The 15,874-nt window shown below is 45.1% G+C and overlaps 1 protein-coding gene across 1 annotated transcript; it reads right to left on the reverse strand.

Moving 5' to 3' along the window:
* Positions 1–14,500: 14,500 nt before the first annotated feature.
* Positions 14,501–15,466, reverse strand: LOC100283327 (photosystem I reaction center subunit IV A). The gene is made up of 3 exons (NM_001156228.1): positions 15,129–15,466; positions 14,965–15,030; positions 14,501–14,866 (listed from the first exon to the last, which is right to left on the reverse strand). Exons 1-3 carry the CDS (start codon positions 15,375–15,377, stop codon positions 14,762–14,764), a joined length of 420 nt encoding a protein of 139 aa, NP_001149700.1. The 5' UTR covers positions 15,378–15,466; the 3' UTR covers positions 14,501–14,761.
* Positions 15,467–15,874: the final 408 nt, after the last annotated feature.

Here is a 15,874-nt window from a genome sequence, read left to right on the forward strand (position 1 = left end):
ATAGTGATTTTTAAGAGTTTTCTCAAAGCTGGTTTGAGATTTCCTTTGAATAGGATGATTGCTGATGTGCTGAAAAAATTTGGGATCTATTTTCACCAACTAACTCCTAACGTTATTGGTAGGCTTAGTGTTTATATTTGGGCTCTCCGAAGCCAAGCTGTGGAGCCATTTGCCGAAGGTTTCTGCCGAGTACACGAGCTACACTACCAAACTAAGGCCAGAAAGGATGGGCTACATGAAAATTTTGGTTGTTACAACTTTGCATATCGGAAAACTACAAAATTTCCCGTGATCAGCTATTGAAGCAAGTGGCCGGCAGGCTGGAAATCGGAATGGTTCTACGTCAAAGTTGATGACGACAAGGAGAAGCTTGTACAGAGTCCGCTTGAACTAATCTTCGGAGAAACCCGACCCTAGTGCAATATGACACCAGAAGGTCCAACCCCAACGGCGCTAGCTGAATTCAGAATTATTGCAGAGCACATTGGCACTAGGGATTTGGTGCAGGAATTCCTGGCTTTCAAAGTATTTCCAACTATGAAGGAATGGGTTATGCCGAAGCTTAAAGGAGAGGAAAGAGGGGGAGCTTGTCCGACTACCCTATCATTATATATTCAAGAAATATTTTAAGGCACCCTGCCAAGAATGGCTCGATACAATCGAAATAATGAGTACTGAAATTCTTGGAAATTACTCTAAAAAAGAGGACCAATTGATGACAGCAGCCTTCGGCACCCGGCCGAAACGAAGGCTAAACAGAGTACTTGATGCTATAGGCTTTGAATATCCTGACTATGGGCGACTGGGCGGAGATGCTGGCGGCCCGAAGAGAAAAAGAATTGCCAGTACCGTTGACGAAGAGAGCACCAAAGTGACCAAGAAGAAAAAGGAGATTCCTGAAAAGCTGAGTCCTAAAAAGTTGAGCCCTGAGCCGAAGGTGGCCGCTGCAAGAAAAAGGAAAACTGCATCTCCAGAACCAAAAACGTTGGTTCGAGAAGAAGACACTCCTACAACACCTTATGTTGCCGAAGTAGAAGAGATTATGAAGGTAATGACTGAACCCTTGCCTGTCAAGCTAAGTCCGCTGGCACCGGAACTGACGAAGTTTTTTCAGAAGGACAAAGCAGCTTCGGTAGAAGAAAGTCCTGCACTGCCGAAAAAACGAAGAATTATTCAAATAGCAGATGTGATTCATCAGACGCCGCCACCGGCGACAGTGTCAAAGATTGCTTTTGCCGAGACCGCTGAAGCCGAAGGCGCCGCAGCCGAAGCTTCCAGAGTGGAAACCACCGAAGCTGAAACCGGCGACGCCGAAGTCGCTGGGGCCGAAGCTAGGACCCCAGAAGGTTCGAATCTGGAAACCACCCTTGAAGTTATTAACAATATTCTCTTGAAAATGGCTGAGGAAGAAGCTGTTGTGGCTGCGGTAACCACGGCAACTGGAAAGGGAAAGGAGCAGATCGATGACGCTTTAGAAGAAGCAAGTTTTAACTTTCAAGATTTGCTTGGACAAGAGCTAACAGGCGCCGAAAAGGAAGAGTTGAAAAAATATGCCATATTTTGCGGGTATAAGCCAGGGGCTACGCTATTTGGTGGGGTCAACGAAGGGAAGCTAAGATGCCTTCGGAACCGCACCGAGGCCAAAGTTGTTAGAACCCTCTCCAAAAGCGTTGGCCTACCGAAACTAGAAGCTGACCTCTGCAGATATCAACGACACCATATCGCTGGAAGCCTGCTCTATGCTAATTTTAAGGTAACAAATTTTATTATTATTATTTTGTTTATTTTTTAGGTCATTTTCTGACGAAGATTGTTTTGGCAGAGTATACTATTGAGTAAGGTTCTAAAATGCAACAAGATCTCGAAGAAGAGAAGAACAAAACTATCATCAAAGATTTGGAAGAAAAAGTTGAAAATTATGAAGTTGTTCTGAAAAGGAAGGACTTCACCATCCAGGACCTTGAAATCGTGACTAAAGAACACGAAGGTGCATTAGAAAAGAAAGACTTTGTTATTCAGTCTATGGAAGGCTCCTTGGCTGAGGTCCAAGCCGAGAATAACAGTTTAAAGAATGAATTGGTCAAACAACTAGAAAAATCTGAGCAGGAGAAGAAACACCTTGAAGCAAGTCTTAAAACTGAGATGGAAAAGAATTCAAATTTGCAAAAATCCTTGAAGGAGCTTCAAGAGAAATGCCTGAGCTTCGGCAGCCGATGCATACAACGGCTGAAGGATGTGTTTCATTCTATTGGAGCCAGCTCTGAAAAATTTACACCTTCAGCTGAAAACTTGCCCAGCACATTAGAATATATTGAAGGCGAGGTTGATGCTCTTGTTGAAGTTATTGGTGGCCATGCTGACTTCTGCGCCCTGGTAGCTTCTCGGGGCACAGCTACCGCTTTTCTGAAGGCTGGTTGCACGCATGGAAAAATTGTTAATAGGCCCAACTTCAGCTTATCATCATCAGATCTGATAGATATTCTAAGCCTGGCCCGAAGTATCGGGAATAGATTTATGACCCAAATTTGGGTAAATGGCGGGCGGAAAATGGCGGGTGACGAAGCTCGAAGTCATCTTAAGCCGGTAAGAAGCTTATATTTGTTACTTTTACCTTCTCCTTGAAATTTGCACCTTTCTTATTCTGTTCTTTAATATTCGTAGGATGACGAAGCTGAAGTATGACGAAGCAGACGTATGACAAAGCTGAAGCATGACGAAGCTGAAGCTTGACAGTTGCTACAATATTCTTTCCTGCAAAAATTCTGAAGAGACTTTTGTAATATTATTATGGAAAAACTCATGTAAATTTGTACATACCTTGTAATATATTTTGTTTCCGCTATCTGTGTACAATCTGCTTTGTTGTGGACGAAACTTCTTTTTTGAGCCGAAGGCGAAAAACACCTTCCCTTCTTTTCGTACATAACGAAGCATAAAAAATTTTCCTTTTTCGAAGTCTTTCCTTATTGCCGAAGCGCCTATCTTTTTGTGTGATATGATGATGATTCTATATATGTCTAAATGAATGTTTATGAGTGCAAATGACATGATGAAATGTATTGTGGAGATGAATATTGGGAATGATTCAAATCTTTTCACTTTTCAGCTTCATCGTTTACTTTTCAGTGTATCAGCGTTGACTTTTCGCTGTAAGCCTCCCTTAGGAGCTTCTTCGCCTTTTACTTTCAGCGGAATCAGCGTTGACTTTTCGCTGTAAGCCTCCCTTAGGAGCTTCTTCGCCTTTTACTTTCAGCGGAATCAGCGTTGACTTTTCGTTGTAAGCTCTGCATTCCCTTAGGAACGACTTTTGAGCTTCTCCCTGTTTTCTTTTCTTTTCCCTTGGCATTTACATTTACATTTTTTGGGGGATATCACTTTTATAGAATCGAAATAAGGAAAGAAAAATTACATGTTGTGGCCCCATTAAAAACCTTTCTCCCCCTTTGGAAAGGAAAAGGGTGCCACAAAAAAGAATAGAAAGAATTACATCGAATTAAACATAATATCGCCGAAGCTCATCCGCATTCCATGACCTAGGGATGTCGTTGCCGTCCATATCCTTCAATCTATAGGAACCGGGTCTTGACGAAGATACTACCAAAAAAGGTCCTTCCCACTTCAGCTGTAATTTGCCCACTGTCTCAGGGTTGGCTACTCTTCGAAGCACCAGATGTCCTGGTTCAATGTTCTTCAGCTTAACCTTTCTGTCACGCCATTTTATTGTTTCGGCTTGATATTTATTGATGTTTTCCACAGCCTGAAGTCTGATCCCTTCTATAGCATCTTTTTCCACAGAGCAATCAACTTCGTCTTCACCTTCTGCCGAAGCTACCGTTCTTATTGATCCTGCTTTGGCCTCTTTCGGGGTTATTGCTTCATCCCCAAACAATAGTTTGAAAGGCGTAAAGCCCGTTGATCTTGACATGGTTGTGTTATGGCTCCATACCACTTTGATTAACTCGTCTGGCCACTTTCCCCTGGGCTGATTGAAGATTGACTTCATTATTCCTGTCATTATGATCCCGTTAGCTCGTTCGACAAGTCCATTTGACTCCGGATGTCGAACTGATGCAAAATGGATCTTCGTGCCAATTTGATCACAAAATTCTCTGAAAGCTTCAGAATCAAACTGTGTCCCATTATCCACAGTAATGGCCTTCGGCACTCCGAAGCGACAAACAATATTTTGCCAGAAAAACTTTTGAATAGTAACCGAAGTTATTGTGGCTAGCGGCTTTGCCTCAATCCACTTGGAAAAATATTCCAGTGCCACTACAACATATCTTAAGTTTCCCTGTGCTGGTGGTAATGAACCTAGTAAATCAAGGCCCCACCTTTGCAACGGCCAAGTGGGTTGTATTAATTGAGTTAAAGACGAAGGTTGTTTTTGATCTCTTGCACATTTCTGACAACCTTCGCACTTTTGGACTAAATCCGCTGCATCCGAAGCTGCCTTTGGCCAATAAAATTCTTGACGAAAAACTTTCCCAAGCAAAGGCCTAGATCCAATGTGAGATCCACATAGGCCTGCGTGTATTTCCTTCATTAATTCTATACCTTCGGATCTAGATAAACACTTGAGCAACGGGGAGCAGACCCCACGCTTGTACAGCTCCCCTTCTATTATGACATATGGTCGAGCTCTTGCTTCTATTCTTTTGTTGTAAGCTTCGTTGTCTAAAAGAAAATTACCCTGAAGGAAAGAGATGATTTCAGTTCTCCAATCTTCACTATAGACATGGGATATATTGAGGACCGCTCTTTCAAGAAGCTCGACCAAAGGTGCTTTTATTGTTTCGAACAATACTTCCGAAGGTAAAGGCAGCCCCTGTGCTGCTGACTTGGCCAATAGATCAGCATATTCATTTTCTCCACGAGGAATATTTTTAACAGAGAATCCTTCAAAGGAAGCCTCGATCCTTCGGACTGTATCTAAATATTTTTCAAGTTTCGGATCTCTTGCTTTATAGCTCTTGTCAACATGACCAGAAATAACTTGGGAATCAGTTTTAAGAATGGCCCTTCTGATCCCCATTGCCTTTAACTTCCGAAGACCCAAGAGCAGAGCTTCGTATTCAGCAATATTGTTTGTACAACTGAAATCAAGTCTTGCCGCATAACAAGTTTTAACCTTGGAAGGTGAAACCAACACAGCAGCTGCTCCTGCTCCGAAGGTTCCCCAAGACCCATCGCAAAACACTGTCCATGCTTCGGCATCTTTATTCGTTTCTTCCTCCTGAGCCCCTGGCGTCCAGTCAGCAATGAAGTCTGCCAACGCTTAGGACTGAATCGAAGATCTGTGGACATAATCGATACAAAATTCATTGAGCTCTGCAGCCCATTTTCCAATCCTTCCAGTAGCTTCTCGGTTTCTCATAATATTCTTCAAAGGTTCTGAAGAAGGAACAATTATGTTGTAAGCTTGAAAATAATGCCGAAGCTTCCTGGAGGCCATCAAAACAGCATACAGTACTTTCTCCAATTCTATATAATTTTTCTTTGATAAACTAAGAACTTCGGATACAAAATATATTGGGGCCTGCTTCTTGACTTGGCCTTCAAGCTTCTCCTGGACAAGTGCTGCACTTACCGGTGAGTGCGAAGCTGCCACATATAATAACAAAGGAGCCCCTGGCGTTGGTGGAGTTAGTGTTGTTAGATCTATCAAATATTGCTTCAGTTCTTCGAAGGCTCTCTGCTGGACTGGTCCCCATTGAAAAACTTCGGCTAACTTCAGCACTTCGAAAAATGGTAAATTTCTCTCTGCTGATCTAGATATGAATTTGTTGAGAGATGCCAGCCTTCCTGTCAATCTTTGAGCCCCCTTCTTTGTACTTGGTGGTTCCATTCGAAGTATAGCTTCGATTTTGCTTGGATTAGCCTCAATTCCCTTTGTTGAAACTAGACAACCAAGAAATTTCCCCTTCTTCACTCCAAAGACACATTTTTCTGGATTCAGCTTTAAACCAGCCTGTCTGAAATTAGCGAAGGTCTCCTGCAGATCAGCAATGTGATTATCTTGCTTCGTGCTTTTTACAATGATATCATCAACATAAGTTAGCACATTCCTGCCTATCTGAGAATGGAGGACCTTCGTCGTCATTCTGCTGAAACTTCCTCCAGCATTCTTAAGCCCCTCGGGCATCCGAAGGTAACAATATGTTCCACTGGGGGTTATGAAGCTAGTTTTCGGTTCATCCTCCTTCTTCATCCAAATTTGGTGATAGCCTGAATAGCAATCCAGTAGACTCATAAGCTATGATGAAGCTGCTGCATCGACTAAGGAATCTATCCTTGGCAATGGAAACTCGTCCTTTGGACAGGCCTTATTGAGATCAGTAAAATCGATACACATTCTCCATTTACCATTGGCCTTCTTTACCATAACAGTGTTAGCCAACCATTCTGGGTATGTTACCTCTCTGATAACTCCAGCACTGAGGAGTCTTTTCACTTCATTCTGAGCACCTTCGGCCTTGTCATCAGACATCTTCCGAAGCCTCTGTTTTCTGGGTCTGAAGGATGGATCAACATTGAGCGAGTGTTCAATAACATCCCTGTTGACTCCACAAAGATCATTAGCTGACCAAGCAAAAACATCTTTGTTGTTGAACAAAAACCTTATCAAGGTTTTCTCCTGCTCTTCGGACAGTTGGGATCCCAAGAGCACCTTCTGCTCTGCTATATCCTCACACAAGAGCATGGGCTTCGGCTGATCAGCCGAAGCAGCTTTTTCCCTTCTGAACTTGTGTTGCTCACAAGCTTCAGCTCCATCTATATTATGGATTGCTTTTGAATCTGTCCAATTTCCTTCGGCCCTTCTGGCAGCTTCCTGACTTCCATGAATAGCAATGGGCCCTCGGTCCGAAGGTATCTTCATGCAAAGATAAGCTGGATGAAGAATTGCTTCGAAGGCATTGAGAGTACCACGACCAATGATTGCATTGTAAGGGTATTCCATGTCAACAATATCAAATACAATTTGTTCAATCCTTGTGTTGTTAATGAATCCGAAGGTTACTGGCATTGTGATTTTTCCAAGTGCTACGATCTGTCTTCCTCCGAAGCCACAAAGGGGATGTGTGGCATCATGGATTTTGTCCTCGGGCTCTTGCATCTGTCTGAAGGCCTTAGCAAATATGATATCAGCTGCGCTGCCTGTATCAACCAAAACATTATGGACCAGGAATCCTTTGATCACACAAGAGATAACCATAGCATCGTTGTGTGGGTAATCCTTGAGTTGAAGATCCTCTTGAGAGAAGGTAATTGGAATGTGAGACCATCTTGACTTGATGAAGGGTCCTTGCACCCCGACATGCTGTACCCTTCTCTGTGCCTCCTTCTTCTGCTTCTTGTTAGCTGGCTCTGAGCATGAACCGCCTGTTATCGGGAGTACCAGCTTCGAAGCCGAAGTAGCTCCAGCTTGATTGTTGAACGAAGCCATCAGCTCAAAAAAAGTGGAAGTGAGTTCACCGGAGGTGGGCGTCAATGTTGGGGACTTGTTCTTGAATGCTATGAATTAAGAACAAGGCAACATAAAATGTTAAATATTAATGCCCTTCATCCGCCGAAGCATTATCTCCATAAGGATTTAATGAACTTCGGACGAAGGTCACGAACATAATATTACGAAGGTTTCATCTTCGTAATTAAACTTATAAGGATAATACAAAGTAAAATAAAACATGGGACACTAAAGGTAAATACATTGAAAATAAATGACATCATTCACATATCTTATTATATGAATTTAAGATATTTGAATACAACGTTTAGGTACATTTATACCTTTGCCTTGACAAACAATAATTCCCGAGTGATGCGTTAACAATTACAGAAATGCGTGAACAGTAAAGGAATACTGTTCACTATTTATAGGCACAGGACACAGCCCATGAGGAATTACAATTATGCCCCTCATAAAAGTTTACAACAATGACTCAGACCTTTGAAGGCTAAAAGGTCATTTTATCTTTAAGTCGGTTCAACCCTTCGTCTTCGTATATGCTGTAGCTCCGAAGCTTCGTGAACGGTGTCTTCGGCATCATGTTCAAGCAGCTTCAGTTGAAACTGTTTCTTTTTGTAGGACCTTCGGCGACGAAGCATGGTCCCAACACGGGTATTCAAAAAAATTAGAATAAAATTTTTTCTAGACATAAAGCTTGTTTATTAGTATATATATAGTTAATTATATATAATCTATAATTAAGCACACACAATATAGTCATAAACCGATCCAATAACTAGTCTACTAAACTCAAATTTCATACAACTATTTCAAAAAATTTAAATCGAAATGCACCAGAAGCTATTGCTCGGTTGTTGGCTAGATACTTATCATATTTGGCTCTTTCCAATCGCTAATGCCTCGCGCTGTCGCTAATGTCCCACCACGACCTGACAACTCTTCCATGGTACGACAATAGGGTTTGAAGATTTTTTGTCATGAGATACTAAGATGGGCTATATCACTCCATTGGATCTCATTGGACACAATCACACAACAATTTATTGGGCTGGGTGGGTATAGGAAGTAGCAAGGATATTGGAGATATTTTGGTCTAAGTTAACAGAAATTCCTCCACTTATTTGATTCATTTCTTATTTCCTATGTATATATACTATATATGTATATGTTGTTTTTTCAAAATAATGGGTATTCAATTGAATACCATTGAATTGAATGAGGCACGCCCCTGATTTGAGATCATCGTGACTTATCCCAATCTTCGACATGAACACGTGACACCAAAAACAACAAAGAACTGTACAACTCAATTCAGGTGTTGTTTGTACAACTCAATTCAGGTCTTGTTTGGTTATGAGTACGTGAATGGATACCACCGCGATCTTAATGGAAAAAGTAACAAACACGGATTTGTAGCATGTCGAAACTAAATGTAAAATTGTGTTGTAATTGGATCTCGGAGCAAACAGACGAAACAAATAGCACCTCAGTGTCGATTGACTGTACCAAACTGTTAGACAATAGACTGCTCAACTTTCTACAGAAAACCAGAAGAAGAACTGCAAAAATAGGTAGTGTCAGTGCTTGGTCGCGGTAGTGCCACCCCTCAAAACCTGCACAGAATTTCCTAAAACTTCAAAGGAAGCAAGCACAGATGAAAAGAAGATGTTTGTGAAGTATGATCGTGAACAAATCAAAATTCCATGCGCAAATCAAAAATCCCGAAGAGGATTGGGTTTTTGTTGGGTTTTTCTCAAACGAACTCAAAACGAGGTCAACTCGGATCACGATAAAAAAACTACACCAACTAGGTGTAAGCAGTGATCCAAAGAGTGTATCTCACCTCCCAACAACAACCACAACTCAAAAACTCGATGGTTCTTCTAAAATACAAAGAGAGAAGGGAAGAGAAGAAGGCGAGGACAAACCCAAATCAAAAATGCAGGAAAGACAATTTGAGCACACGATTTGATAAACTATGTAGATGGATCTGGCCACCCTTCCTTTGAATGATGAAATGATGAGTACAAAAACACAGACATCAAGTTTAAAGCATCTATGGATCCTAGGCTAAAATAGAGAAATGGAAACTAGGGTTTTCTAAATAAGAGCCTAATGAGATAGCCAAAGAGATGGTTGTCCACAACAACCTACACATCTATTTATAGAGGGTTATTTCACTAGTCTAAACTACACTTAGATACATAGAATCTATCCAATTAGCTGGGGCGAAATGGACCAACTCCTAGGATTTTGATCTGACGGCCATGCGCTACACATGAAGTTGCTTCGCCTCGACGCGCCCACCACAATGACGCCACGTGCTGCCTTCGATTTCATCCAGAACCGCACCACCGAGCTTTGAGGCCCAAACTCGGCAAAACTAGTCGATGGGTGGTTTGAGGCTCAACCACTGAAACTACCGTGAGTAGCGCACTGCATGGGCATCCCCCATGTCCTAGAGACGTGTCCCACCAGTCCTCGACCATGCCAGCGACACGATTTGCTCTACCATGTCCTCACGCTAGTGTGTGTCTTAGGTATCAGTCACTGTGGTTAGTCACCCGACTTTTTCTGGTCCCTGGGTCAAGTCCAGGTGCTCGTCCTTCGCTACTCCCGGTCCATCGGCACGAACCCACATGACCTTCATATTCGTCGTCGACCGCTATACCTGTGTTCCACATCTGCACACCATGAGGCAGCAGACATGGTTGCACAACACAAGCTCTTGTACTCTGGTTAGTCCATCGACTACACCAAAGTACTACCTAGGTTGACAATCACTCATCATCAACCCGAACCACAAGGGACAAGTCAACCTTATGTTTGCAATCTCCACCTTAACAAGTGCATTGTCAACACCACCATGGAACATATATCAGCAGAAGAAGGAAGAAGAAGAGAAGCTCACTTAGATGACCAAAAGCCAGACAAAAGCTGAAATAGGTCATCTGGAGTGAGCAAAGCCTGGTCCCCAAGGAAATGGGCAACAACTCATCACGACAAAGCGAGAAAAATGACTAGTCCTCAAGAAGATGCAGAAAGGGCTCAACACCACTAGCCAGTAGTCAAAACCAAATTGGAGCGTAAAATCAGCACAAAAGCTGAAATCAAAACTAGTACCCTAGAAAGAGGAAAAGGCTCAACACAACTAGCATAAACTCCCCATGGCTCAATAACTCCTCCAGTCAAAAATGTCTCTCCCTAAAGCCCATCTCAAAAACCTCACAGAAGGTCAGGCATCCTCAACAAAATGATGTATATGAGAAAAACTCCCCAAAATCTTTCCCAATTGGACATCACCAAGATCCCCCCACCCCAAAAGGCAACCTAAAAACACAATTCTCACAAAGACTTCTCCCCCAAGTACAAAAACTTCTCCCCATGTACCATGTATCTGAAATTATCCCCTTGTTGACAAGTACACTCAGTAAGCATCAAAACAGGGTAAAAAGGAAAAGAAGCCAACTCCCCCTTAGAGAATGCAAGGGTCAAAAAGAGAATGTAGGAAATGCAGAGGATGCGGGAGCTTCAGGAGTATAGCAATTAGAGTGTAAAAATGCTCTAAGTGGTGTTGTGCAATGTGTGCAGCAATAAATGCACGTGCTAACAGATGCTCAAACTGATCATATGCACAAGATATGTGAAGAGTAAACATTTTGATTCAGTTTTAAGCATGTCAAAATATTAGTTCACCCACTAAAACAACACTAGACATATGTAAGCATGAAATCAATCAAGTGCTAGTCAAAGGTATATAGGGTGAACTACCCCCAAACAATTGTCACTCATCATGCCAAAATAGATTTGTAATCATGAAATTGAGTAAATTTTCGGAGTTTGCAACGGATCACAAGTTTTACTTAAAAGCATATGAGTGCGAGAGGTTATAAGCATTGTCATTGTCTAACTTTTCAACTACGTGTAGCCTATGCAGAAAAGCAATAAGAAGCTAAAGACAACATTTAGGATCATCCACTACACTGCTCGAGTTCTAAAAGTGTAAATAGAAGCAGTCTCGATATAGTGATGTGGTGGCAAATGCAAACCCATCTCGGTCTTTATCCTTTTCATTTTTCTTGATTTAGATTTTAGCACAGAACTAATGTATCAAGACAGTGAGTGACTCAAAGCATGAGACATAGCCACCTAGGATACTAGTGACAACAAAAAGGATCTCAACACATCCTACACATGCTAGGTGCAAATCTCAATGGTGAACAATTTTGGATTTAGCAAGTAATAATCATGTTCACAATTATGAAAACAGGCTTGGCTCAACAACAAGGTATCAATATGAGCAAAAAGAGCTTAAGCTTCTCATAACACCATCATGTACATAAGGAAAATACTACAAAGAGCATAGTGACATTCTAACAGATACACAAGTGAAGTTCAAGAATATACATGATGAGGTGCAAATGCATATATATTGCAAAACTGCAAAGAAAGATGAAAATGCAGAAAAATGCAAGAAAAAGAAAAAAAATCCTCAAATAAAAGGGAAAACACACATCCAACTCCCTTGCAAATGTGCAAAAGTGGACATATTGATGTAATAAAGTACTATTTCCGCTATTACTTTGAGCAATGTGTGATGATGTCCAACTATGTAATCGATGTGTACATGAGTTTTTGATCCTGGCACGTACATGGTTCGCATTCGGTTTGCCTTCTAAAACTGGGTGTGACACGGAGCGTCCCTTCTCGAGTGTTCCCTCGTCGTGAAGACGACGTGCTAGGTATGCACCGACAACCGCTCGTCGTCGTTGCGGAGGTAGAACCAGCGACCCTGCCACCCCTTGTTCGACGATGTGAGTGTGGTAGGGATGTAGACCTACACTCGATCCAATCGCAGCTAGAGCGTGCAGCCACCGGCCCTCACCGCATGATGCACCTTCTTCACGTCCATGGAGAGGGAGAACGGCTCCACCGGAATAGGTGGAGCCATAGGTCCCAATGGGGCTCGATCCCTAGATACCCCTCATAGACCACGGTGAAGCTGGCCGCCTGGGCGATGGAGTTGGGGTTGAAGTTGTGAAGCTCCACCCCATAGTAATGCGAGAGCGCCCGCATGAAATGGCTCACGGGAACCACGAACCCTCGCTCATGGAAAGAGGTGAAGCTCCCCACATAGCCAGCGGACAGGGCTAGCTCCTGCTCGTCCCTTAGAGCGAGCCACTCAGGGTGCACCCCGTAGGAGCGGGGGCGGAGCAGACCTGCATCCCCATGGCCTGCAAATGGGCCATGGGTCGCGGCGAGGAACAACACTCAGCTTCTCAGCCATTGCAACTGAGGAGGAAGACGAAGGGGAGGGCGGATCACTTTTGTCACTTTCTGTGGCTAAGGCAAAGGTGGCTAGGGCTAGGAGGCAAGAGCAAGGTAAGGAACCGAGAGAATCCCCTCTCGGGTGAATATATAGGGATTGGGCGGACTCATCGAGGGATGGGCCGAGCCTCCCCGAGTCAAATCCGGGAGTGGGCATGGTCTATTCGAATTCCAGGCGCACGCGCGCCGTAATGGTCGGCCCGCGGGCCGTCACGTCCCATCGCATTAATTTTTGCCTGCGGTTCACATTTCTAGTCTGGTTGACGCAAGACAACAGGCGCCGCTTTGCCTCCCTGGCTAAGTGCATCAAAAGGTGTGCCTCTCTCTCTCCCTTTTTCCATTCCTCCATATGTAGCAGGGAGAGGACGCCCCCTCGGACTTCCTTCCTCGCAAAGGAAGACTGGAAAGGCCACATAATGTTTAGGGGTTCGAAGGTTAAACCCTCTGCAGGGTTTGGGAAACCGCCCTAGAGCACATGGGCTCCGAGCCCTTTACTGATCAGGGGTTGGTTGGTTGGCCCTCGGAAGGGTTTGACAACCGCCCTAGAGCATAGAGTCAGGGATGGTTATGGGTACGTCCGTACATGGCCAAGGCTCGGGCTACAATCCCGAGGTACCCCAAGACATATTCGAGACCCCCGGGAGCCATTCGTGACAGTATCACATCAGAGGGAGGCATCGAGCCCTCGGACCCCATCAAACGGGTCCGGGACCAGGCGAATCACTCGTAGGTACTTTTGGGGCGCGTCTCCGGACCACTAGCCGACTCCTATCAAATGGAGCTCGAGCCTTCACTCGGATTACCCGTTAACAGCTCACTAGAGACGTCATGCGCGTCACCCACTAAGGGTAGCATGGTGCTTTTCCCTTCTTCCTCCTTGCGGAAAGGTGACGAAGAGGCGTATCACCGAAAAGTCAAGACACCCCTCGATCGTCCTCTCGCCCTGTGCAGAGGCTCGGGGGCTGCCCTTGCACCCATGCTATGACAAATTTGTTGGAAACTCCAGCAACTCGGCGTAGGAACTCGGGGGATGCCTTTGCACCAGGCCACAGCCAGGTGACAGATGAAGTCAACAACATCTACGAAGGGAAATATTAAGACCTTGAAGGAGTCAACCACTCCTTCGAGGCCTTGGGGACGTAAAATACGACAAGAGTGTAGGCTGGCCCTCGGGCGCAAACTCTACCTCGCCTGAAGTCGACCTTGGCCTCGGGATAAACCCTGCCTCACCCGAGCCCAGCCTCGGCTACCTACTCCCCGCGAATCCCGCAGGAGGCCACTCCTTCAACTATGGTGCGCACGTTTTCGAATCCTGGAACGGGCTCGGTCGCGACCTTGGGCGGACTTCCGCCTCGCCCGAGCCTGGCTCTAACCTCAATATCCACAACGGAGAGGCGTCCAACATCACCATACACTGTAGAGCTGACGTATTACTTAGGGGCTTTTGCCAAACTCAGTACTGTGTCAACCACTACGGCATGGGCAACCCCTTCGTCAGGGGGGCTCGGGTATGTGACCGAGCCCTCGGCCCCGGCCTCGGCTCTCAGTAGAAATCAAGCGGGCACAAGTCAAACAACAAGCACAAGACCATGCTTCGGACCATACCATCTACAGGGCACGACAACATCTCCTCACCGTACGCGACCAACTTCACACTGAATATCGTGGAGTAGCTAGTTTGATTGCATGAGTGTGTTGTTAGCACAAACAATGTTTCCAGAGAGAAATTTATGTGCATGTACAAAATCACAAGAAAAACGAATACATCGATTTTAGAGCAAGAGAGATTATTGAGTCCACGGTGAATGAAGCATGCAATAAATTACATGATGATTGTGGAGATTAAGCTATTACAAGATTGATGTTGTGACGCTAGCAGCTAACGTAGCAGCTAGGCAGCAGCCTCACTTCACAACTACAAATCACACAGGAGCATGGGGTCCTTGAGCAGACTGGCCTCACTCATTTCACCTCGAGGATCTCGTCCAAGGCGTAGTTGTTGGTAGACACGCCGGCGTAGTTCACCTTGTTGAACCGCACCACCACCGGGTAACGGGTGTTAGGATCCTGCATACACGTATATATAAATTATATTGTGAACAGTATGATTCTCTAGTAAACGGACAAGCGTCGATGATGAGGAGATAGTGAGCTAGTAAATTAACCTGATCGACGGTGACGACGTTGCCGATCCCGTTGTACCAGTAGGACTCCCGCCTCAGGATCTTCACCTGGCGACCGATCAGTGGCACAAGCAAGGATCATGTCAGAGACCAAATAAAATAGCATCAAATCGGTGGCAGTTTGAGAGGAGCTAGCGAGTGTGAACCTTGGCGCCTCTCTTGGGCCCGATCGGCGGCGGCTTCTCGGCCTTGGGCTTGGTGGCCACGGCGCCCTCCCCTTCCGCCGTCGGCGCCGGCTCTGCCGGGGACTCCTCATCGGCCCGGACCACAAGCCTCCTGCCAAGCCGGTTGGGCGCCGAGGCGAAGCTGACGCGGCCGCTGCCGCTACTGGCGGTGGGCACGCCCGCGGCCAGCATGAACCGCGAGGTGGCCGACGCCATGTTGGTGCTCGCCATGGGCGTGAACTCCTTGCCGCGCGCGGGTGCTGACTTGGTTGGACTGGCGCGGATGGGGAGAGAGAGTGAGTAGGAGCCAAGGGTGCAATGGCCTCAAATTGCATGCCGCGCGGATTATCCCCAGCCGGTGCGCAGGGCGCCACGGTCGATTCCCCCCACTGGCCTGCCGCCACCTGGCATATCTTATCCACGGGATGGATTTGGTTCTTAGGTGCCCCGCAACAGTGCATGGTGGGATATAGGTATAGCTATCATAAAGTATCTTTTGATGCTCGGTGTGAACTAATGTGTTTCTCTAGTGTTTATATTATGTTTCAAAGGAGTTGGTTCTGATTTGAGGTCAAACACTATGGTGAACCACGTGACTGGTCTCTGTGGAAGCGTAGACGGTCCATGATACAGGGTTGGATGGTTCACGACCTCGCTGCAAAAGCGGCTCATCTCTGCATCGCTTCAGACGGTTCGCGCCGCAAGGCCCGGGCGGTGCGCGACAACGT

This window comes from Zea mays, chromosome 2 (assembly GCF_902167145.1).
Source record: "Zea mays cultivar B73 chromosome 2, Zm-B73-REFERENCE-NAM-5.0, whole genome shotgun sequence".
In the NCBI taxonomy this organism is placed as follows: Eukaryota; Viridiplantae; Streptophyta; class Magnoliopsida; order Poales; family Poaceae; genus Zea; species Zea mays.